Source organism: Hyposmocoma kahamanoa, unplaced genomic scaffold (assembly GCF_003589595.1).
Source record: "Hyposmocoma kahamanoa isolate Upper Pololo Valley unplaced genomic scaffold, ASM358959v1 62, whole genome shotgun sequence".
Classification (NCBI taxonomy): domain Eukaryota; kingdom Metazoa; phylum Arthropoda; class Insecta; order Lepidoptera; family Cosmopterigidae; genus Hyposmocoma; species Hyposmocoma kahamanoa.
In genome coordinates this window covers 4,582,261-4,605,487 of record NW_020653850.1, presented here as the reverse complement: position 1 = coordinate 4,605,487, position 23,227 = coordinate 4,582,261, and the positions used below count along the sequence as shown (strand labels likewise).

The 23,227-nt window shown below is 35.8% G+C and overlaps 1 protein-coding gene and 1 long non-coding RNA gene across 2 annotated transcripts in view; one reads left to right on the top strand and one right to left on the bottom strand.

The window, feature by feature from the left end:
- Nucleotides 1-21,984, top strand: part of LOC113229519 — a 151,710-nt gene extending 129,726 nt beyond the window's left edge. The window contains exons 6-9 of the mRNA XM_026463143.1: nucleotides 7,155-7,357; nucleotides 16,336-16,520; nucleotides 19,175-19,298; nucleotides 20,217-21,984. Of these exons, the coding sequence (XP_026318928.1) occupies nucleotides 7,155-7,357; nucleotides 16,336-16,520; nucleotides 19,175-19,298; nucleotides 20,217-20,327 (623 nt within the window). The 3' untranslated portion in view covers nucleotides 20,328-21,984. The remainder of the gene's footprint in view (nucleotides 1-7,154; nucleotides 7,358-16,335; nucleotides 16,521-19,174; nucleotides 19,299-20,216) is intronic.
- LOC113229520 lies at nucleotides 9,371-10,411 on the bottom strand. The gene is made up of 2 exons (XR_003310419.1): nucleotides 10,162-10,411; nucleotides 9,371-9,657 (listed from the first exon to the last, which is right to left on the bottom strand). It is a non-coding gene; the product is annotated as an uncharacterized LOC113229520 (long non-coding RNA).
- Nucleotides 21,985-23,227: the final 1,243 nt, after the last annotated feature.

The following is a 23,227-nucleotide window of genomic DNA, read 5'->3' as shown; positions in this document are numbered from 1 at the left end:
ATACATTTGTAAATATTTGGTAGTAATCTGTTGAAGGAAAACATCGTGGTAAAACTGAAAAACCATCTCATGCCACACGGGCGCTGCCGTTGCGTTGCGTCGCAACGCTATAATTTCAGGGCACCGAATGCCACACGAGCAATGCAGTATTGCAACGTAACGTCACTTACTTACGCACCGCAGAACCCTCCCCGCTACGCCTCCTAGTGCATGCGATGCACACGCGTTCCGTCGCCGCGCGCCGTTTTAATGCACCATCTGGCATGTAATTCATATGGAATACTTAGGTACTATGCGGCGTCACCGTAACGCATCATGTGGCATCGCTTTTATAGGAGAATGAATATCCTGTAAGTAGAACGTGTAACGTGTTGATCCTGATCTGTTAAGATTCAGGGTTAATTGTTACTCTTGCAAAAATTCTTTAAATTTACGGGTTTTTTATTATTTATTTGTTGTATTTCACCAAGTCGGTTAAAAAATAGAGCCCGCTACCGTATCTAAATTATTAGCATAGATCCAATCTAGTCGTAACTTTTTTATTTAAATAGTTATAATGTGTCATTACTGCCTGCTACATTGTCTAAATTATTAGCGTAGATTCAAATTTTATTTAAATAATTATAATGTGTCATTACTTTGAGCCGTGTCTGCAATAAATGGCGCCTTTTCAAATTTCAAAGTTATTTACAGAAATTTAAAAGTGCATCGAGTTCTTAGGTTTTCGCGATTGTTATACATAGGAAATGAAACTATTTTTCCGGATTTAAATCGCGTATATTTGTTTTTAGTGACAATATTGTTTTTAACGTGCAATATTACAGATATCTTCATAACACAGACTCGAATAAGAGTTCTTTGTTACTAGGCACTAATAAGGACAATAGTATGATTTTGAACTCGTGAATTACTGATCTATACGTACTTGACGTTTTGGTGAATTGCTTTCGACTTTGTTACAAGCGTGCTTGTATCTTTTTATATTATGTTAAAGATTTTTGTCTTTTTGAGTTGTAAATTTTTATTACAATTTCTGGATATTGAATATCGTGATTTTTGTTACTACCATGATATTCATATGTTTTTAGTGAAAATACTCCACCTTTTTTATTATTCTTGATATAAATATCGAATAACACAACCAAAAATTCTCTGGGCTGGCGGTGTTGTTGCTACACCGGGGCCAGACAAAATATTCGTAATTATTCTCCATAGAAATAAAAAACTCTAGACAGAGATCGGTTTAACTCTAGCGTATTGATACAAAGATTGAATAATCCTATTTTTTGGATCTAAATCGTGTATATTTGTTTTTTTTTGACCTACACATCTACTAAATTATACTAGGCAGATTATCGATTTCCCAAAAGCAGAAGTCATTCTCGGTTTTTCTTTTTTTTTCACTTTCATATTTCCTATAATATTTTTTCTTTTCATTGTCTTATTTTTTTCGTGATGTTTTTGTGTAAATAGTACTACAACACAAACACCAAGTGACGGGACGTACAAGTCGTGCACCTGGTGGTATGCGACAGGCCTATCCATAACAGTTGCAGTGCCACTCAGAGCTTTCAATTGCAAGGATCTTAGGGACACTGTCACTGCGCCCGTCACCCTGAGACATCAAGTCTCATGTGCCTGTAGTTTCACCAGCACCCTTACGCTTCCAAACCAGAACGCAGTAATGCTCACATTACTGCTTGGCGGCACAAATACGTGAGGTGGCAGTACGACACTGGACGAACTCTGTCAAAAAGAGCTCTACTGCTACTAAATTACTATGGAAAGACGTGTCGTTGAGATTACAACTGTTCTACGTGAAACTGGGTACATAGATCTACTGGGAATAAACGTCGCTTATCACGCTCACGACTTGTTTGTTCTGGCAGTTGGTATCTATTACAATAAAAAATGTGACATCTCAGTCTACATTTCGAAATTGTTTGTGGTCTGAGTGTTCTAGGTGATGCCCAATATTGTTAATCTAGTACTCATTGTATGGGGATTTAACTTGTTTGAGACGAAGTAATTGGTGTTTTTGTGTGGAATATTTTCATTGCGCGAAATTGTCTAATATACCTTAATGGGGGAAATATAGATAGTGTGGACCAAACTGGCAACAGACTTAAAAACTCTTGTAGCCTATGATTGATATTATTAATATCGGAATATTCGCTATTGCATCATTTAAAATATGTAAATAGAAATACATGAAGTTCCTTCTAATCTTAAAGAATCGATATGAGAAGAAAAAATAAATTGTTAAATTTATAGCACATTTTTATTCCTTTTAATTACGGAGATTTTTTCCCGGGAATCTCGGTATCGAAAATTTCGAGAATCTCGACAATTTTTTGGTATTTTCGAAACTCGAGACTGATGTTTTCAAGTTTGATAATATATTTTGAAACTTCACTTAATTTAACTGTATAAAAAAATGTAATAATCCTACAGTCAATTTTATTCTGGTTACATGGACACGGCAATATTGTAGAGCAAAGCTTAGTATAATCTATGGACTTTGAATACCGATATAAATAAAATCAGGTCCTCTTTATCTCCCTTTGATTCTTACAATTCCACTATAAAAACGAAAAATAAATGTGCTGTAAGGAAGCGCTATAGTAATTCTTTTGCCTGTGCTATTCTCGCTAAAATGACTCGACTGTAAACGTCGCGTAGTCTACAATCGATGAGAAGGAAAGTTCGAGAATCAAAAGTAGCAATTTATTTATTTTGTACAACTTACACTTACAGTACTTATAACTAAACATGTAAGTCATAGTCACAAAAAAGGTTGAGTCGATCACCTGTCAAAGATAGGATGCGGAAATTGGACCATAGAGGCGGTGACCGCCTCCCAATACTAACCAGCGGATGTTAGAAATTTTGATTCAGTATTGCTGAACACGTCAATATCATTTGTTTTGCTTAAGGATTCAATTACGGCTAGGGCTTCGAAGAATGGTGTCCGTCTTAGTGTCACTGTGCGGGTTAAATGAAAGTTGAATAGAGGGTATTTGCGCTGACGAAGGACGTAACGTGAGACTGGCGGGACAAAAAAAGGAATTTGAGCCAATAGAGGAGGGTTAATTATACATCCTCTTATTAGGTTAAAAATATATTTTAGAAGCTCCAGTTTTCGCCTGATGTATAGAGTTTATTGTGGGGATTCCACGCTGCGCACGTAGCTTCCAATTTACTTCGAACAAAGGCGTTATATAAATTACAAATTGCCTATCTGTGGTCAAAAAACTTAGATTGCCGCTTAATGAAGCCAAGACTTTTCCAAGCACTATTACATATCGTCGCTGGAAAGCGATAATGCTGTATTATACAATATATATATATAAGCGATAATGCTTGTATTAGTATTCTTGTTTAGTTTTTTTTTTCTGCTTCGATTGGTCTCATGTCTCTAAAATGAAAAATAAATTCTGGACAGCATAATTTTTTAACGCCTTTTTCTGACTAAGGAATTTTAAAACAATTTAACCCACATAAAATCCAGTGTTTTTTTGCGAAATGTGCGTTACATCAAGAACACGTAATTAAATTTTTCAGTGCCTCTGATTACAGCATTTTTGCGTTCCCTAATATGAAAATTGTACCACTTACAGCATTTACTTGGGTGTTGTTAAGTACGAACCATGTGATTTCCAGCGTTTTAAAGGTCCGAGTTTAAATAGTGCAATGAGTAATACGATATTTAAAAACAAATATAAACAATTACAGAACTTCTCCTTGCGTCATTTTATCCTTCCCTCGCTTAATGACACCGCGACTCTAGCCATCTTTAGAGACTACGCATGCAGCATTGACTTGTGTGTGTTGTCCGAGGTTTTTTATAGCAAAATCGAAAGTATTTTTTCAATTATTATGTAGTCTCGTTTATTTATTCAGACCATAAAGTCAGCATTTAAATTATAGTGAAATTTACTCAAATCACCATGATTATAGTGATTTCATTCGATTGAGCAATCCTACAAAGTTCAAAGTTATTGTGATATGTAGGTGTGTTAATATGTTTAGGTGATTATTATTTACTAAGTCACTAAAACGGATTTAGATACAATATTGCTAACAAGCCTTTTTCTGGATACATACATATATCTCTCGCCGTTCTCGCATCGGGGCAGGCAGAGAAATGTTTATACCTGTAGTGCGTTTCCGTCTTTTTATGAAGTTTTCTCTCACTTCACGTAGCAGTAACCATCATTATTTATTCAGCAAACTCATGTATCACAATCTTATTTCTAGATAGCATGAACCTTGGCACAGTCAATAGCACTAATTATGTTATAATAGTTACTATCAATAGTATAAATGACTGTAGTATGTTAAGTCATGCATACTACAAAGTTTAATTAATAATAAAATAGATACACGTATAAAATATATTCTACACTTGCTAACAAATATAATAACACAAATAATGTCATGTCAAATAATGTAGGTGAGCTAAAAGAGAACAAAGAAACAATTTTCTGTCGACGAACGCTATGCTACTAGATCAAAACAATCTAAGACTGAAAATTTAAATAACAAATTACTACGACCATCAGACGGTTCTAATAAATTGTAATCTCATCCAATGTTCAACAATCTTCTACCGAGAATAATTTAACCAGATTCAGTGCCACAAACTGCATCAAGAAGCTCCGTGATATGTCACCAAAGGATATGCAACACGCCAAACTGAAAACTAGTCTCTACAAAAGTTTATGATCTGACGCCCACGTTTCGAAACCCTGAGAAAAATTTATTCAAAGTGTCTACTGAAATGATCATAGAAAATGTGTACTTCCAAAAAGATCAATAATGCAGAAGTTGGTTGCAGTTCCCGGACCTAATCTTCAATTGACCAGTTACCACCCGAAATTATCAGTGATATACAACTGGGTTGCAGTTCATGGAATATGACAAAGAATTACGACACTATTTAGAAGGTTTAATTTTAATATTTTTTTAAATTTTGAAGTCTGCTTAATGGATGAATATAGTTTGGTTTTAATTTAAATTATAATCATGATAGAATGTTTATATATTTTAATTTTTTTCATTTATTACCAAGTGCCTACGAGGAATAGGGATGGTTTAATTATTATTGAATTTATACTAACACGTAATAATTCTTTAACATGTAAATAATCTTTTTCCTTGTAGGTACCAGGCAATAAACTAAAATAGAAAATATAAGAACAGAAAATGAAAAACTTATAATCAAGAGTAAGATTAGTTGTTGATTATTATTCTTTTATGAAATTTAAGGAAATTCCTTAGTAATATAATATATAATTCATCAGTTCTAAGGACGATGTAATATGGCACACAAAGTGTCAATGATTTTGTTTTATTGTGTTAAATCTCCAATTGTAATTCGATTTGTTTCATTGTACTCATTGTGACCAAAGTCTTTTTCACAAAGAGTGGTTCTTTTTAATAATAAACATTTTAAAAGCCATGTAAATTGCATGTGATTTTCACTAACACCATTTTAATGTTACTTGCTTTGGTTTAAAAAAGTACTCTTACTGCAGCGTTGAATTTCGTACATCTCCAAGAAGTTAACATTTAAAGACCAAAAATGTGTTAAGGAGCTCCAGTTCATTTGCATCACTCTTAAAATACCGTAAATTGACGGCATTAGTCCCACCTTTATACAAATTAACTTGAAAGTTGTAACTTTGTATGCTGTAGCATACTTTGGGGTCAAAATCTGAAAATCAAATTGTCGTAACCCACATGATCGTCATTAGGAGTAGAACTATTTCAAAACCGAGTTTATTGTTGAGAAGTCCTATTTATAGGTTTATTAGCAAAACGGTACGATATTAGCAAAAACGGTTCGAGTTTTTTGTGCCAAATTTAGCACAAAAAACTCGAACCGCTTCAGGGGTATGATTTTTTTCGTTTTTGCACTTTTTGTTTTGACTTCAGTGAAAAATTGGGTTTTTGAGTGTTACAGCATTATCGCTTTCCAGTGACGATATATCAATAACATGATCGGTAAATTTGAGTTCAGAATCGAATGTTACTCCCAAATCACGAACAGATTTCACACGGTTTAAGGTCATGCCACCGAGGCTGTACTCATTGAGGATTGGATCTCTCCAGGAATCACTGAACACTTTTCAATATTCATCTCCAAGCTGTTGTCCCGGCTCCAAGCGAAAATGCTGTTAATATCAGCTTGGAGTAGATTAAAATCCGCGGTGCACTTCACCGGCAAAGCGAATTTGACATCGTCAGCAAACATAAGGCAGACAGAAGATTTTACAGATGTAGAAAGATCATTTACACATAACAGCCCTTAGAGGTGAATGATTTTCTTCAAAATTCAATGAGACTACTATGGAGGTACCTTCATTCCAACAAAAAAGAATCATGAAAATCGGTTCTCAAATACCGGATTTATCGCGTAACATACATACAACAAAAAAACATACAATCGAATTGCGTACCTTCTCCTTTTTTTTTGAAGTCGGTTAATAATAATAATCCATAACATTTGTTAGTAAGAAAAGCACTTCACACGGACAGTAATAGCGTTTTTACGGTAAAATAAATACTAGAATATGAAAGTACGGGGTACCTCGTTTTGTTATATGGATCTTAAAAAACCAATTGGGCTTAATATTGCGTTTTTCAAGTGCTTTCTGTGTTGTTTACGCCAACTGCCTTTCCATTGAGAAATATCAACGACGTACTGACAAAATTCAATGACTTACAAGTCAAGTCGTGCGCCCGATTGTAAGCTACACCTGTCCATAGTACCAGTCAGAGCTTTAAATCTCAAAGATCTTGGGGCCAATGCCATCGCGCCCGTCACCCTGAGCCAAAGTTGACAATTCCCTTCTGCCTGTAATCTCACCAGCACCATTACCCTTCAAAACCGAAACACAGTAATGCTGACATTACTGCCTGGCAAAATTAAATATAATGTGAACCATATCACAAAGGCGCTATTTTTAGTTCTGAATAGAAACAGGCAATACTACCCTGGACGAACTATTGAAAAAGGAGCTCTAATGGTCCTTAAAAGTATAGTACTGCCATTACTGTCTATGAATGGGTTAAGCTAGTGTAAATCGTAGCCATTTTTAAAATTTGGTATGAAATAAAAAACTTTTAGGCAAAATGTTTGTTCCCAGGAACAATAAACCCTTTGGCGCCAGGAGCGAGAAGAAACTTTCATCCAGCACAAGCCCGGTGGGGTACAGTACCTGACAGACCACACGCGTTCAGTCTGAAACCCAACTCCTACATCTGGATAGCATCGTCAGAACTATTTCCTGCTGGGAAAACTTTCCCTAGAGAGTTCACGTTGTTCATCTCTTTGAGGTTACGTCCTGAGGTAAGTGGTTCAATTTTTAATTAAGTTTGAATTTATTGAACTCGGATTTACGAGTAATAATCCGAATTCAGCTTTATTCAACCGTATTCGATCGCTTCAATTTCTGATGTTGAGAATTAAATGGGTGGTTAAGGCATTGGATTTAAATATAGCGTGGAAACAATTCAAATGTATTCTGCCGGCTGTTATACGCAGTATTATTTATCTTGGACCTTAGAATAATAACGCATAGAATGATAGTTTCATATCAAATGAACTATCACAAGTGAGGCAAAAATCAAATTCATGTAGGCTAGTTTTAGTAGTAGGTTAATTTTCGGTTTTAGTGAATATTTATACAAAAATACAAGTTGAAACGCGTTACTTCCTTGTGGAATGTGATGTTAGTATCTATTTTATGTTTATCTGACGTATTTTTACACTCATTTACCGCACATTTCGTCATTTTTAGCTAAAATTCTTGATCTGTTCGCGGTGCAAGTTGACCTTGAGCACTGAAGACCCTACCGCACGTGTAGGCCCTTTGGGCGCGCTTCAATTTGCCTCACTTAGCGTGTGCAGACTAGGTTTCTATGCGTTATTATTCTAAGTCTTGGACTATATTACTAACATCATGAACAACAACTTTTGTTCGATGATTTTAACAAAACATAATAAATTTACCAAAAATATAAGGAACGAGCTTTTCTGTACTTTTTTGATTAGTTTTGAATGATACCAATATGATGATGATGAGACGAATAAGTCGTGCATCTGATGGTAAGCAATACGCATATCCATAGCAGTTGCTGTATCACGTAGAGCTTTAAATCGCAAAGTTGTGAAGTGCACGGCCACTGAGCCCATCTCCATGAGACATAAGTTGAAAAGTCCCATGTGCATGTAATTTATTATTATTAATTAACTAGACTCTTAAATAAAACTGTCTGTGACCTTTAACAACACGGTACATAGACACTAAGTTCCTCTCCATGTGACTTCTCCGTAATATCCATGTGTTGAATCGGAGCCAAATGGTAGTTGCACTTTTGGCATCCGACGTAGTCTCTGGAGGCACTGATAGCCACCTAACTTCGCACCGAAGTGTTAAATAGAAATGGAATATTAGTTTGAGTTTACGACTACAAGTCTTTAGTGATTGTGGTGTACGTTAACTTCACAGTAGTTTGTTTCTTTTTGTGCTTATCATATTTTTTTACGAGACCAAGTGACGGTACGAACAAGTCGCCCCCGTGATGGTGCATTACGTGCATTATTTGGTCAGTCAACAATTGTTACACCAATAAAAGATCAGAAAAACACATTTATAGTCTGAGCGGCATTGCAACTGTTATGGATAGGCATATCAGACAGGCATGCTTCAACAGGTGCATGACTTATTCGTCCCATCACGTGGTATCATTAAAAAAAGTTTAATTCATAATTCAACGTGTACATCTAAAATCTCCATTCAGATTCGTTATAAATAGTGAATTCGAATTTTGTCTGATTTTCGAATTAGGAACACCTGCTGCGTATGTTTTAAAAGGATGTTTACAATAACTGTCTAAAACACAAATAGATTTATGAGAATAAATTTACGACTTAACAAAGGTTTTAGGCTGGGTTCGAAGTGATAATTATCACTGATAATTATGACGATGATTAAGATGATATTTATAAGGTTTGTTGGAACAACAAAATGCTATGACTAGCAATGTCATGCTATGTATTTGTATCAGAGACGTATCCAAAAGTCTTAAACATCAATCTCAACAATAAGTCAGAAATAAGTCGTATTCCCAAAGATTTTTCTTCGTGTTTATTTAGTTTTCTCTCTGTTTATGATTTTGAATAAAAAAAAATAAAGAGACAAAACTGTGAATCAACGTGGATAATTTTCGGATACATTATATCGGATAGTTATCAAAGAAAATAAGTAATTTATCTTGATAACTTCGAACCCGGGTTGTAACCTGGGTTCCCTGCCTTTCCCTAATAAGGGTGAAAATAAAAGAAGGTAGGGCGGTTAACTATTTTAATAAAATTGAATAAATCCCAGGGTACATAAAAATTTATGATTACGTGGGCTCCGGCCTAAAGGTACGGATCGTTAGCACTCCCGGGGTTATGCACTCCCCTGGGTAAAGGCCGGCTGGAATGTAGATAGCCGGCGCCTTGTCGTGTCGGAGACGGAAGATGTTGAAGGAGGACTCCGACGGGAAGTGAACCCGGAACTGCGGCTGCCAGGCACGACGCGCGTCGCTTGAAGTTGGTGTTTGCCACGTAGTGGCCGAGGGTTTTAAACCCTAACGGAGTTCCTGTAACATGTTACAGTGCGGGTATACTGCGCTGCTGTGCACGCGCCCGTTGCGATTCCGTCCCGGCAGCTTAAGGAATGCTTTACCCAATGAGGGAACGCTTACGTATTAATCCTGCTGCCGGGAGAAATCACAACGGAATGTAAAACTGAAAAATAAAAAAAGGTTAAGTACTTGTGGGTAGGCAGAAGGCACCCACAAGCAAGAACAAAGCTAGATAATACGAAATAAATACAATGTGAAATGACACGTTGACTAAAAGGAAAATTAAAAAGGTCAAGTCACGTAAAACCGCGTGGCATCGCATGTGCCTTCGTTAATTACGCGGATTCATCAAAATTAAATAACTGGCTGCTGGATTGTTGCTGCCAGCCGTAAGGGAACGTATTTGTTTGACCTAATGATGTACAGGAACCGCGTAATTAACGAATGCACATTCCGCGACCGCCATTTTACAAAAATAGCGAATTACGAAAATAAGTGGTGTGGTATTGGAATACTCACCCGTATACGGGAACTTCTTATACTCACAAATTGTTAATTTCAAAAGCAATTGTCGTAGTTGCCGAAATGCGGATTTATATTTGCAAATTAAGTAATTAGGAGCGCGCGTAGGCGATGCCGGCTCGTGAGAAATGTGTGCGCGGGCGCCGTCGCAACTCCTTTTATATGCGAGCCGCAGAGAATCCACGCGTTCGCATTAGCACTCGTTAACCGATTATGTAAAAAAAGAGGTATGTAACGTTTTTCGTTACAGGGTTTTAGGCACTCTGATGCTTGTTTTATAACTTATGTGTAGCAAAATTTGAGACTTAGAAAATTTTTCATTCGGTTACAACACGAGTTTCTCATGTAGAAAATACATTCTTTTAAAATACATATAAAAAATTACATTTCGCATATCGGCTTCAATAGTGCCTCAAGTCAAAAATTAAATTGTTTTTTGATTTTGCTGTCAGCGCGCTTGCCAAAATCTTTCCTACAATAGTATATACTTAGTTTTAAACGTCACTATTTTGATGATTAACTATAAGAGTCTATGCAGACGGCGTATTTTATACGCCCCGTAAACGCACGTCATCTGCACGTATACGCGCTGTAGTCACGCGTATGTATCGCCCATTGATAAAAGATAGTTTTAATTTTAGTTTCGTTTGTTAATTTCAGTTAGTTTTTTGGAATGAAGCAACTACATGAAATTCTAAGTGTAAACTCCAGTGGAGTATATAAGCTTCTTGCTTCTAATGCGATGTTTGCGCGCGTTAAAATCGATTCACTACATGCTGATGACGCGCGTATACGTCGCTGTAAAAGCGCGTTCGTGAAACGCGCGTTTACGACGCGTGTAAAATACGCCGTGTGCTAGGCTCTAAGGATATTTATTCAAAACGTATTATTATGATTTGCACCACATTTTAACTTGCCAAGTTTAACATTTTTGGGTTATGTCAATGTCGACGCAAATGGGCGATTTGTGAAATAGCTGTAATATTTTAAGAAGTTTTAACAAGACCGTATTTTCAAAAAAAATTATGGCAGATTGTTTAGAAATAACAAATTATTGAAGTACATCAATTATACTTCACTTGCGTTCACTTTTCCTATTCACATTCATTATCACAGTTTAAACTACCAAGAAGATATATTTTTATAAGAACCTTTTTAAAGTATATTAGGCAAAAAATAAAGAAATTAAAAAGTATTTTATATTGTATTTCTCGTGTCAAATAATTGATTATTTTACACGAGAAATTACAACAGCACACTGTTTTCACAGTTATGAAAATTCTCAAAGGAATTGTTTAGTATTTTAATTTTCCTGTTGCCTTGCTCGTTAATGTGAAATCCTAAAGAATTGTCCCTTTCCTGCGAATTTCCTTGCTGTTAAAGATAAAAATTATACAAACGATGATGAATAAATTTATGTACGTCATTTTACCCTGTAGAATATAATTAGGAGCCTACATACATTTATTTATGGTAACCTATACCATTGACACAGCTTTATGCCTTTTGCGGTTGATACCCTAAGTCCCTGGGGGCCACAGGCGAAATTTGTAGCGAACGAGCTATTAGATGGCCTCATAGAAACCTCCGGTTACCACTCGGAAGACATGTGAAATCCCCCAACCCGCATTGAGCTAGTGTGGCGGACTATAGCTCAAACCATCGAATATATAGCCAGGAAAAGAGACAAAATAAGGGCCATTCATCCCTGGCAACTCATCAGTCAAATGTTACTGATATCACTTTTAAATATCAACTCTCGTTTGCGCTGAAATCACAGACTAAAAAGCTGAAATAGTACAGCGCCAATAACTATCCTATGTGTACGTCTCCGTATATTCCAAAAATATTCTCTAGGTATTTATTGTAATAAAGATAATATCTCTAACTATGGAAAACTGTTCCATTCAGTGGTGTGGGGAAAATAGTAAAACATCTAATTAAATTTTCTTTATTTAATTTAAAAATCCAAGTTAAACTGGCCTTATTGAAGTGAAACAATTGACGACACCCGTCAATTGTTTCGAATTCGGGCTGACCAATCGGAGCGCAGTTGTCACCGTAATGATTTGGCAAAATAGTTTTCAAACAAACTAAATGACATTTCGTCTCTATTTCTGGTTAAATACTTCATAGTCTAGACCCTCGCGATGTCGTGACGACAGATAGTCGTGCGGTTTAAAGTGTCGTGGCTTGTACATTTAAATGAAGTTGTTCATATATAGAACAACACAGTTAACTATCATTCACGACTTTTTTGACATTACGATGACAGATAGTCGTGACAATGGGAAGACCTGGAACGCCAGTCGTCAGACAATAGATAAAACGTCACGATAAAAATGCGACGATAGATAATCGCAGCTTCAAACTATTCTGTCGTGTAAACGATAAATTATATTATATTATATATAACGATAAAAATGCCGTGAACCGGTAAATTGTCCATCTAGTGGGAACAGCTAGACACGACAGTCGTCCAACGGTAAATAAAACGTTACGACGTAATGGGAACACGCCGTAAGGGGAGACCCGTGCTCAACAGTGGGACGTATAAATGGGTTAATGGTGATGAGTCAAGTAATTAATTGCTTGTAGCACATCAAAAACACACAACATGCAATACAATAATTTCGAGATTTTAACGAGAGGTATTATCTCCTCCAAGCGTATAACTTTCTCGAACTTTGGATACTCTGTCTACTTCGATATCTCTTAGTAACTTAGTTTCTGTGCAAGAGAGATAATAATTGAAGGCCTCATTTATCTACTTGTTTAACTGAAGTAACTAACATCTATATATCTAGGTGTATACCTCATTAAGATCATTAAGATATTAAATGATCGCGTTAAATACTATGCAGTGGTGTTAATAACCAGACAGCTTATATCAGAGCGTCTAAAAAGTATAACTATACGAGGAAACATTTTATGCGCCATTATAAATATTTTTATTGGTTAATGGGTTTTATAGTAAAGAGATTTTACATCGAAGAAATATTTTATTTTTATCTAACGTCGTTGTATTTAGACAATGTTTGGGTTAATTATACTATTTTTATATTAACTTTTTTACGCCAACCTTGTCAGTGCTACAGCTTTGTGCCTTTTGCGGTTGAAACCCTAGGTCCCTGGGGGCCACAAGCGAACATTCTAGCGAACGAGCTGTCAGATGGCCTCGTAGAAGCCTCCGTTGACCACAAGGCTGGCAGTTATTTCCGCCAAAGAATAAGTTTAGCTAGTCAAAGAGGTAATATTACCAGACTTCTGCGCACGATGCCCCAGAGTACGGCCCTTGAGGAAATTTTCTACTTATAAACATTCAAATAACTGTACCATAGTTTAATAAGTTTAATAAGGCAAAAATGCTCCATTTGGGATACACGATTGTTTGGATCGTAATGGATCATTCATTATACCTCTGAATCGACGCAAGCACCGAATCGTATGCCCTTGAATCGATCTTATAAAAATCGTATCAAAATTAATTTCGATTGAAAAAATAATTTTGACAACCTTTTTAGTTTCAGTAGGTTACAATTTTGATTTAGAGTTATACTAGCCAGCGAGAAAAAACGTTCAGATGGCACAGAAGTAGCGACAATCGCTAAATATTCTTGACTTATGGTATTTAGAGGTTGCCAAACTACTTTTCTTGCAGGCCTATAAAAAAAAATAGGGGTTCAGAAGGAGACTGTTTTGTTTAAATTATGAATGCAATCTAAACAATCCGATTCGCGAAATTGAGTCTTGAATCGATTTACTTAAACATAGCGTTGAAATGAATCGATACAAAAAATCGCTAGATCGTATACACTTGAATCGATCTTCATGAACATCGAATAGTAATGTTCATCCCTAAACTCCAAATAAACGTAGCAACGTCTGCGCGCCCGCCGCGCACCGAATACGAGCGTACACATTCACACAATCTCGGGACGTCCCAACACGCTCTTAATTATTTATGCGAATGTGTGCGTCCGTACACGGCGCGCGGCGTTCGCGCACACATACAAGCCGCGCTGTTAATTTGTACGGAGTTACCATATTCCTATTAATCAACGCATTGTCATCGATTATTTTAACCATTCGTAATATTGATACCAATAACTATTCGTTGACAAGAGTTTCACATTATTTTGGACCCGACTACCTGGGATGGACGAGGGTCGATAGACCGCCTACCGATGGACCTCACATATTCTCTTAGCGTTTTGTTATATCAAAAAACCATTATTTTACTATGCCTGTACGGTACTATTCCCGGGATAAAGCTATAGGGAGCTGTGGGGATTGGAAGTGCCGTCTCCCTCGCTCATGATTTCCCTATCTCTCTCTTCCTCTCTCCTTGCAAGCTCTGTAAGTATATGTATTGAAACAAACCCGAATTAATTAATTCTTGGGGTTTCACTTATTTAACATGTTCCTGACATAACGACGTCTGTGGTCGAGTGGCACAACCCTCGTGGTCGAGTGGCTTGCACACCGGTTTTCATGGTGTTGCCATCTCTGAGGTTCCGAGTTCGATTCCCGGCCGGATCGATGTAGAAAAACTAACTTTTCTGTATTGTCTCTGGTCTGGGTGTTTGAGTATCATCGTTGTTTCTGATTCCCATAATACAAGTATTTTAGTTACTTACTTTGGGATCAGAGCAACGTATGTATTGTTCTCTGGAGAACTCTATACTTTCAAGACATCGAGCTCATTTTTACGCACTTGCTCCTTCAATCATCCGGTATCCAAGCAGTTGAGGTATAAGCTCATTGCTTCTTTCGTCTTTTAAATCACATCGGTAATTCTAAAGATATAAAGCACTTAGTGTCCGATTCCATTTTCAAACTAAGTTCATGATTTCTTTTTCTATTTCTTCCAAGTTAAATTAACTCTCGGTTAGATCTTAGAAGCCTTTTAAATGCGACGCCCTTTGAGTAGTGAACTTGTCCGCAACTAATGGAACGTTAAAGCTTTGCGGGAAGTGAGAACGTGGTCTAGCTTTTACTAGACAAATATAGCTAAAGCAGGCATTTTCTAACGAATAATTGTTTTCCAAATCAGTTGAGATTATGGAAACATGTAAACTAATTGAAATATAAAAAGATATTTTCCATATGATAATTTTCTACAAATTATATAACTTTGTCTCGATCCTTTGAAAAGTGAGTTAGAGTGATTCTATTTCTTTCTGTTAGGTACTTACAGGTAGATATAATTAATATTATTAGATAGCAATTAATATTAGTTCTTTTACCTATTATAACTTCGATATCCGATAAATCGGTATAAAATCATCACCGGCACCTCTAGGTGTGGTATGCGTCTACTACTGCATGTATCGCGTGAGCGGTTAAAATTAAATAGTAGCAGTAGAGCTCCTTACTAAAGAAATCGTCCAAGGAAGTCCTGCCACCTTGCCTATGTCTGCCATCAAGTAGTAACGTGAGTATCAATGCCTTCAGGTTTTGAAGGGTGCTTATCAAATCACACGCGCATGGGACTTGCCAACTTATGTCTTAACGTGACAGGCGCAATAGCAATGCCCCTCAAATCTTGGCAATTCAAAGCCCTTATGTTCACTGGCACTAAACTTAAGTACGTCTTAAACTAATGCTTGCAATGCAAAAGACTATATAAGTAAGAGGGTCATATCAATTTGAGCATTAGTTTAAGAAGTGCTTAACTTTAGTGTGCAAGGGGACATTAGTACTGCAACTACTTTGAAGAGGTATGTATGTTGTTTAGTACTGCCTGGTAGTAAGCGATTTGTTCACGACTTGTCTGTCCCGTCACTTGGTGTCGTAAGAAAAATAATTAGAAAACTGATTTTTTTTCAATAGTACACATAATAACAATGGTCATGATCTGCATCTATCTTGTCCTTACCTCACTCATGTCGTTAGATTCAACACAGAAAATTTATACAAGTCATAGTGGACAAGAAATTATCTAATATAATATAACAAGGAAATGAAACTATGTTTCCGGATTTAAATCGCGTATACATGTTTTTTCAAACAACCCGAAGTTTCGGGCCCTTTACAGGTCTCATGGTCACGGTTGACGGTATACGCGATTCAAATCCGGAAAAATAGTTTCATTTCCTATGTGTAACAATCGCGAAAACCTAAGAACTCGATAATATAACAAGTCTAAATGGATTTTCTTTTTCTCAGAGCGGTGGATATGGGCAAGGGACATTATTCTCCCTTCGATCTAGAAGGCGCACAGGATCCTTCTTGTCCTTGGAGCTGGCTGGAAGAGGGGCAGCTAGGCTGGTACACGCTGGCGCTGGAGCCTCAAGATCTATTTATCTTGCAGTACCGTTATACGACTTTCGTTGGCATCATATTGCTATCAGGTATATGTAATTTACATTTCTGATTTTGGTAGTGATTTTTGACTCGCGCCGTAGCACATTTGAGAGAGCGGTAGCCCTGGCTTGACGAAGTCGCTGGTTCGAGTCCAGCCGGATCGAAGAATTTTTTTTGTGTTTGTCCGACTTTATAGCAATAATAACAAACTATTGAAGTATTTCCACAAAAAATATAATAAATATTTATGTAAACTGTTTGTTTTAAGTAGAGCAATTAATTTATAGTTCCTTGCTAATTTATCACAGATTATGAAACCTTTCTACCTTTTGAAACATTTCTTTTCTAACCTACTTTTGTTATTCATTTTTACCGAAGTATTGTTTCAAATTCAAAACAAGTACATTGCCTGTAGGTAATTAAAATTACAAGAAATACGATAAGAGTGCTTAGTGCTTAACATCGTGAGTTTAAAAAAAAATATAAAACGCGTGATTTTCATAGTAACGTTTTAGATTTTGCTTGAATGCTGCCATTTCCAAGTCAGATACACTAACTGGTAGTTTATTGTGCATTTTTTTTATATTGAAGCCACCTTTGCAGTTTCTTTTTTAAATTAAGAATATTCCATTTTTAATTTTATTCGATGTTTGAATTGAAAATGTATTAATGATTCAAGACGATTCCTTCAAAAATGTTGTCTTTGTGCAGAATTCCGTTTAGCTTAATGACAAGAAATAAATAAAAATTTACTCTCGGGTAAAAATTATAGCAGCCAGTTTTCATTAACTGTTAATTCAAGTTAAAAGCTTCCCCGAAAACCAAATATATTTCGTTCATGTGAATAACGAACGCATTAATCATCTCCAAGGCTATATTTTCAGATTTCCGCTTTTATATTTTTGGGTATAATTTCAGAAATTGTATCTAATTTACTGGGTAAATAATTTTTGCTTAAATCAGATTTATTTAGCTTAGCTAAGCAAAAATGGAAATAAGCTTATGCTATTTGTGTTTTGAACACTTATTGTTGCTGTGAGTGCGATATTGGGTGTATTTTGCACAACTTATGATAGTAAGATGTTTTGTGAATAGGTATTATGGCGCCTTATTTACAAAAATATTATGCAGTGTTTCTTTAGTCGCTACACATGTAGTAGGGAGATGAGAACAAAAAAGGTATTAATATAAACGCTTTTCAAATTGTAGTTTAAAAAAAACACACTTTTCACGCTAAAACCGTTCACAATTGCCTACCTGTTAATTCACGAATACAATCGTCTTTTAAAATTTGTCCCGTTACCTATTAAATATCATTTTGTTCGACCAAACCACCAAATGGTTTACAATTTTCAACAAATAATTTTTAGAGTTTGTTATAGTTATATCTGCATCTATAGTACTTCGTCCTTACTCAAGGATCATTGATTTGATTAAATATATTTTTCACTTCTAAGTTTGTATTTATGCTGGGTGTAGGCTGCATAGAATAGGATTTTATGCTTCAGTGTATAGAATATAATTGTATCGTCGCTTAAGACCGAGGCAATGATGCCTGCGCCAACAGCCACGCACACTAGAACTTTATAAAATAAAGTTTTACTTTTGTTTAATCCGTGTTATATTACAAAATTAAAAAAGTAGGCAATAGTAATTCTAATAAGTTATAAGAAACAGAAATGCATACAAAATAAAAGCTTGTAAAATATAACTGAGATTATGTAGTCCGACCTGAGTCACGTGCAAAAAAAAAGTAGTACATTGGCGGAAAGTTCTTAGTTTTTCTTAGCAATAGTTGTGTTATCGTTTATTTGTAATATTGCTGTTTAATTTCCTCGCAACCGAAGTAAAAAGCAGACTATATAACTTGTTCATAAAACTCATTTTACCCTCGACTTATGTATCCACCCTCGCCTGCGCCTCGGGTGGATATACTCAGCTCGGGTAAAATGACACGTTTTAAGCACTTGTTGTACAATCTATAATGTATATAGTAGCAGTAGACCTCCTTGTGAAAGAGTTCTTCCAGGATAGTACTGCCACATTACCTATTTCTGCCGCCAAACAGTAATGTCATCATTACTATGTTCCGGTTCTGAAGGGTGCTGGTGAAATTACAGGCACTTGGGACTTGTCAACTTACATCTCTGAGTGGCACTGCAAATGTATAATGCATGTAACTTACCATGAAACGTGTTCGTCCCGTCACTTGATATTATAATAAAAAAAGTTTATTTTTGTAAAGCATCCGCTACGTACTACTCTTTGTTTGTATATATTTGTTTAATTACGAATTTTTGATTAGTATTCGTATATCCCGTGGGGAGCACAGAACCGATCCAAGTTTCTGTGGCACCTGCATTCAATTTAACCCTGCTACTTTCTTTTTACGGTACTTCCAACGCTCTCCTAGGTCGCAATTCGAGAAACGCCATAGTGTCCCGCCCACCGACATTTAAGGTTCATTGTGCGTTTGGTGACATCTGCTAGTCTACTTTCCTTTCTGTGTCACATATTTGTTTCGCAGTCTTTGAGTGTAATTCCCACCAGTTTCCTTTCTAATGCCCTCTGGGTCAAACTAGATAATAATACGAAAATTACTAGTGGCATAGCTACCGCGCCATAGGTGTACTTCTGCAAGTATCTAATTTGAAGGTATCCTTAGTGTATGAATTTCTAACCACAGTTTTCCTTGTTGTAGTGTCCACGATGACAACACAGTACGGGCGTACGTTGATTGCCGTTGGCTCCGAACAGATGTCCTCGAAAAGGATGCTCTGGATACTCCAAGGGATGCAGACCTTATTATAGGATACCTTTTCTCGGTAAGTAAATCATTAAGATGAGTACTGCTTGTAATACTTGACATAATTTGAAACTAATTAATCAAATGTTAAATGACGATACTGAATACTTATCTGGGTATACCTCAGTGCCTCCACCGAGTAGAACTTTAATTTATTTTAATCTATTACTTGATACGGTAACACTATTTCAAAATATAGGTGACTTAGTGATTTTCTCAGATTCTATGTAATAAACTTTTGTGAAGATACACGAGTTCAAAAATAAAATAAGCATTGCCTTTATTGAATTTACCATCAATAGCACCACAGGTTTATACAGGGATAGCTCAATAAATCTTTTGATTAGTTAACGTGTGCGAGTGAACGTCCGTTCACACCGATATGGTCGTAATGGCGAGCAAACCGCAACGTACCTTTATATACTACTATACATCACAGGTTTTACACTCTTGACTATGAACGGTTCTTACCGACACGGATATAAAATTTTAAAATCTATAGAAGAATCTCACCAAATCATTGCATAAAGACGACACTTACCTTAGGCAAAGTTTTGACTGACTGGAATCAGTCGGGTGCTCGTGAAAAATATTTTTTTGAACTCAACTTATGTGTCCCAAATACTAAATAAATAGAATCATTCTGTTGTTATTTTCTCTGTATTGTGGACAATCAAAATCAGTCGAGTTAATAATAAACATTTACATTGCTAAGAAATATAAACCGGTAACATTTATTTTATGTCTACCCGCTGTCTTGCGTACATAAAATAATTTCCTCTGATACGAGTATAAGCAGCTGCGTTCACCATCTGCATTTTATTTCCCTGCTCACTGTGTGTAATAATATATTCTATATACATATATTCTATCTTTATCTCCCTCATTCTATCTGTAACATCTGTATTGTATTCTAACTGAATTATTTTGCTAACAGGGCGATCTTGAACAGCTTGTGTTGGTGCCAAAAGCCGGGCAGGCACAAAAGCAGTGTTCGAGCCAAGTTACAGGCCTATCTACTCCTTATGTCACACTTAACGATACGTAACTGAATTTTATTTCAAAGTGAGTTTCGTTCTTGAAGAAAGTGAAGTAGAATGAATTTGTGAATGGAGAATGATGACATGTTGCATTTTGTTTATATACTTTTGAAAGATTTAGTCATTATGTTCTTAAGTCATGTTAATTTTTCAGAAAATTATCAGAAGACATGAACTTTATAATAACATAGTATTAAATCAATTAACTCACATTGTACACGTCAAAGTTCTTTTTTCAATATTTAATTACACCAGAAATATTAATATTAATGGTCAAAATCTGTAGGGAGACAACCCGTTGCTTTTATGTAAAATGGGCCTTTAATATATAGCTTGTAACAAACTACTTACTAAAGTGTGACGTCGTGTGACGTCTGGGGTCTAATTCTGCTAATTTTTTTTGAGACTCCATTGAGATTATATTGCAATTATGATACAGTTGAGTCTTAATAGAGTGCCAGTGGAATGTCATTAATTCATTCAATCACTAACGACGGATGTTACCTTAATAAAACTATCCTGGAAATTACTCTGCTTTCTTAACTATCTCGTTCAATCAGCAATTTAGTCTTAATTTTTTTTTATCTCCATCGTGTAACCATACGATCAGTCGAATGGCCTGTAGAGTTAACTCCCCGGCAGGATCCCGTTCAATTACACCTGGATTTTTAAACTAGTTGATCCAATTCTAAGATTCTGCGCCTCTTAAGACGTCTCATTGAGTCAGTTGCCCTGGCAGCAGGTTAGGGTGGACATGCAGTCGCTTTTGGTACATAATAGCGTACGATCCAATTTCTTCCTTTACTGTGTTGACTTTTAGATAGTGATGGACTTCCGAGTTTTGAATGAACCAGGACGCATTAGAAATCTGCTTGAGGATGGAATTTTCAGCTCTTTGTATTAATGTCATATTTGAATTGCATGCAGCACTCTAAAGCTGAATGCCGTAAGTCCATACTGGTTTAAGGACATTCGTAAGGCAGTTATATACGAGAAGCTTATTGTCAAGAGACACCGCACTGTTCATTTTAAGCAGCAGTCTTCAATTTAAACATATGTAATATTAATACGTTACGAGATCGACGTGCCATCGTCTCGCCATTGAAGACGCAGAACGCGGAAAACTTGCAATGGCAGTTGCGTAGTAGCGCGATGGCTAGCCACTGATAAGTCAGTTTTAACTTTTAGCAGAATACCAAACGTACAAAGTCCTGCCATTGACACTCTATCTACACACAACTGAGATTATTTAAAATCAGCAGACTTGGGACCCTTGAGAGGATTTCTGATAGTCTATATCTACGAATCTTTGTCTTCTCAACGACTTGACTTTAATATAGAGCATTTATTTTTTCAATCTTCCCTTATTTTTATGATATATCAAATCGATTGACAGCTATAATCAGAGACGACAATAAGCAATAAAAAAAATCAAAAGTTTGAAACTACCTATTGTTCGACTATTTGATTGCCACAGAAAAAACCAACTGGGTAATTTACACTCTCGAAGACTACTAATATAATATACTCGTAGAAACAGTAGAATAAGAACAAGCATGGTAACTCCATACAAACGTCGCAGCACGGCTTGTATTTGTGCGCACCCGCAGCGCCGTGTACGGATGCACACGTTTGCATATTTAGCGATCCAATAACGTTGCCATAACACTAGTCGTCCCAACGCGCTTTTCATAATTTGCGAATGTGTGCGTCCACACAAGTTGCGCTGTTATTTTGTACAGAGTTACTCTACTTGTTTTATTCTCCTATAGTAGAAATGTTCTACAAATGTGGTTTTACTGTTGAATGAAAATCATTGCGTTATTACTTTTTAGTGTGGAATTGATCAACCAAGGTTATTCAATTTAATTATATTTTATATATAAACCTGAATACATGTATAAAAATGTTCTATATTCTTAGCATATAGTACATAATGTAAAGTAAACTTAATGATTATAAGAACTTAAACAACCTTCACATGTCTTATTTTGTAGCATTAGTTATAAAATTATATTAAATTCTTTTCACAAAAAAAAAATAATCACTTGTAAATAATTGTGTAAGTAGTTAGTTTTTTTTTCGAGTATTACGAATAGACGTAATTTATATAAACAAATCGCCCTAGGATTTTATTTATAAAACAACAATAATAAATATGTAATAAAGTATAGACTTCAACTACTTGAGATAGCATTTCTTACAGTGTAGTAGGCCTAATTGTAAATAAAAATATACATAGATGTATCTCGTTATTTCTTACTCATAATTATTGATGATTGATTTTATTAAACGAGGTTTGTGTTCAATCGTATATTATATTATCAATAGAATAATACAATTTCTTTTGTATTTCCTTTTATAGTTTCCAATATAGTCTTCTCCTAGTTTTTTATAATCTATTTGTTAAATAATTTATATCTCAATATTTACTTCATTTTCAATACATTTGAAATTAAGATGTTACGAACTGTTGTTTATATCTCTCTTGAATAAATGAAGGTTATGGGTATTCCGTATTTTCACTTATCACATTTAAAATCTTAGGCGTCCGCCTAAAGTCGAATAAGAACGAAGCCACACGGGCGCTACCGGTGTACTGCGTCGTTCCAACGCTGTGAATTCAACGCACAGAGTGCGACTAGAGACGCCATTAAGACTCAATTTTTATGAAGATTGGTTCAAGTGTATACGATCCAGTGATTTTTTGTATCGATTTATTTCAATGCGATTATTAAGTAAATCGATTCAACACTATCTGATGGTTTTCATGATTTAAACAAAACAGTATCTTTCTGTGTCCCTATTGAATTTTAAGGTTAATTCTATTTTGTATCGGTCTGAAAGAAAAGTAGTTTGGCTACAAATAAGTACAATAAGTTTAAAATATTTGGCTTTAACGCTACTT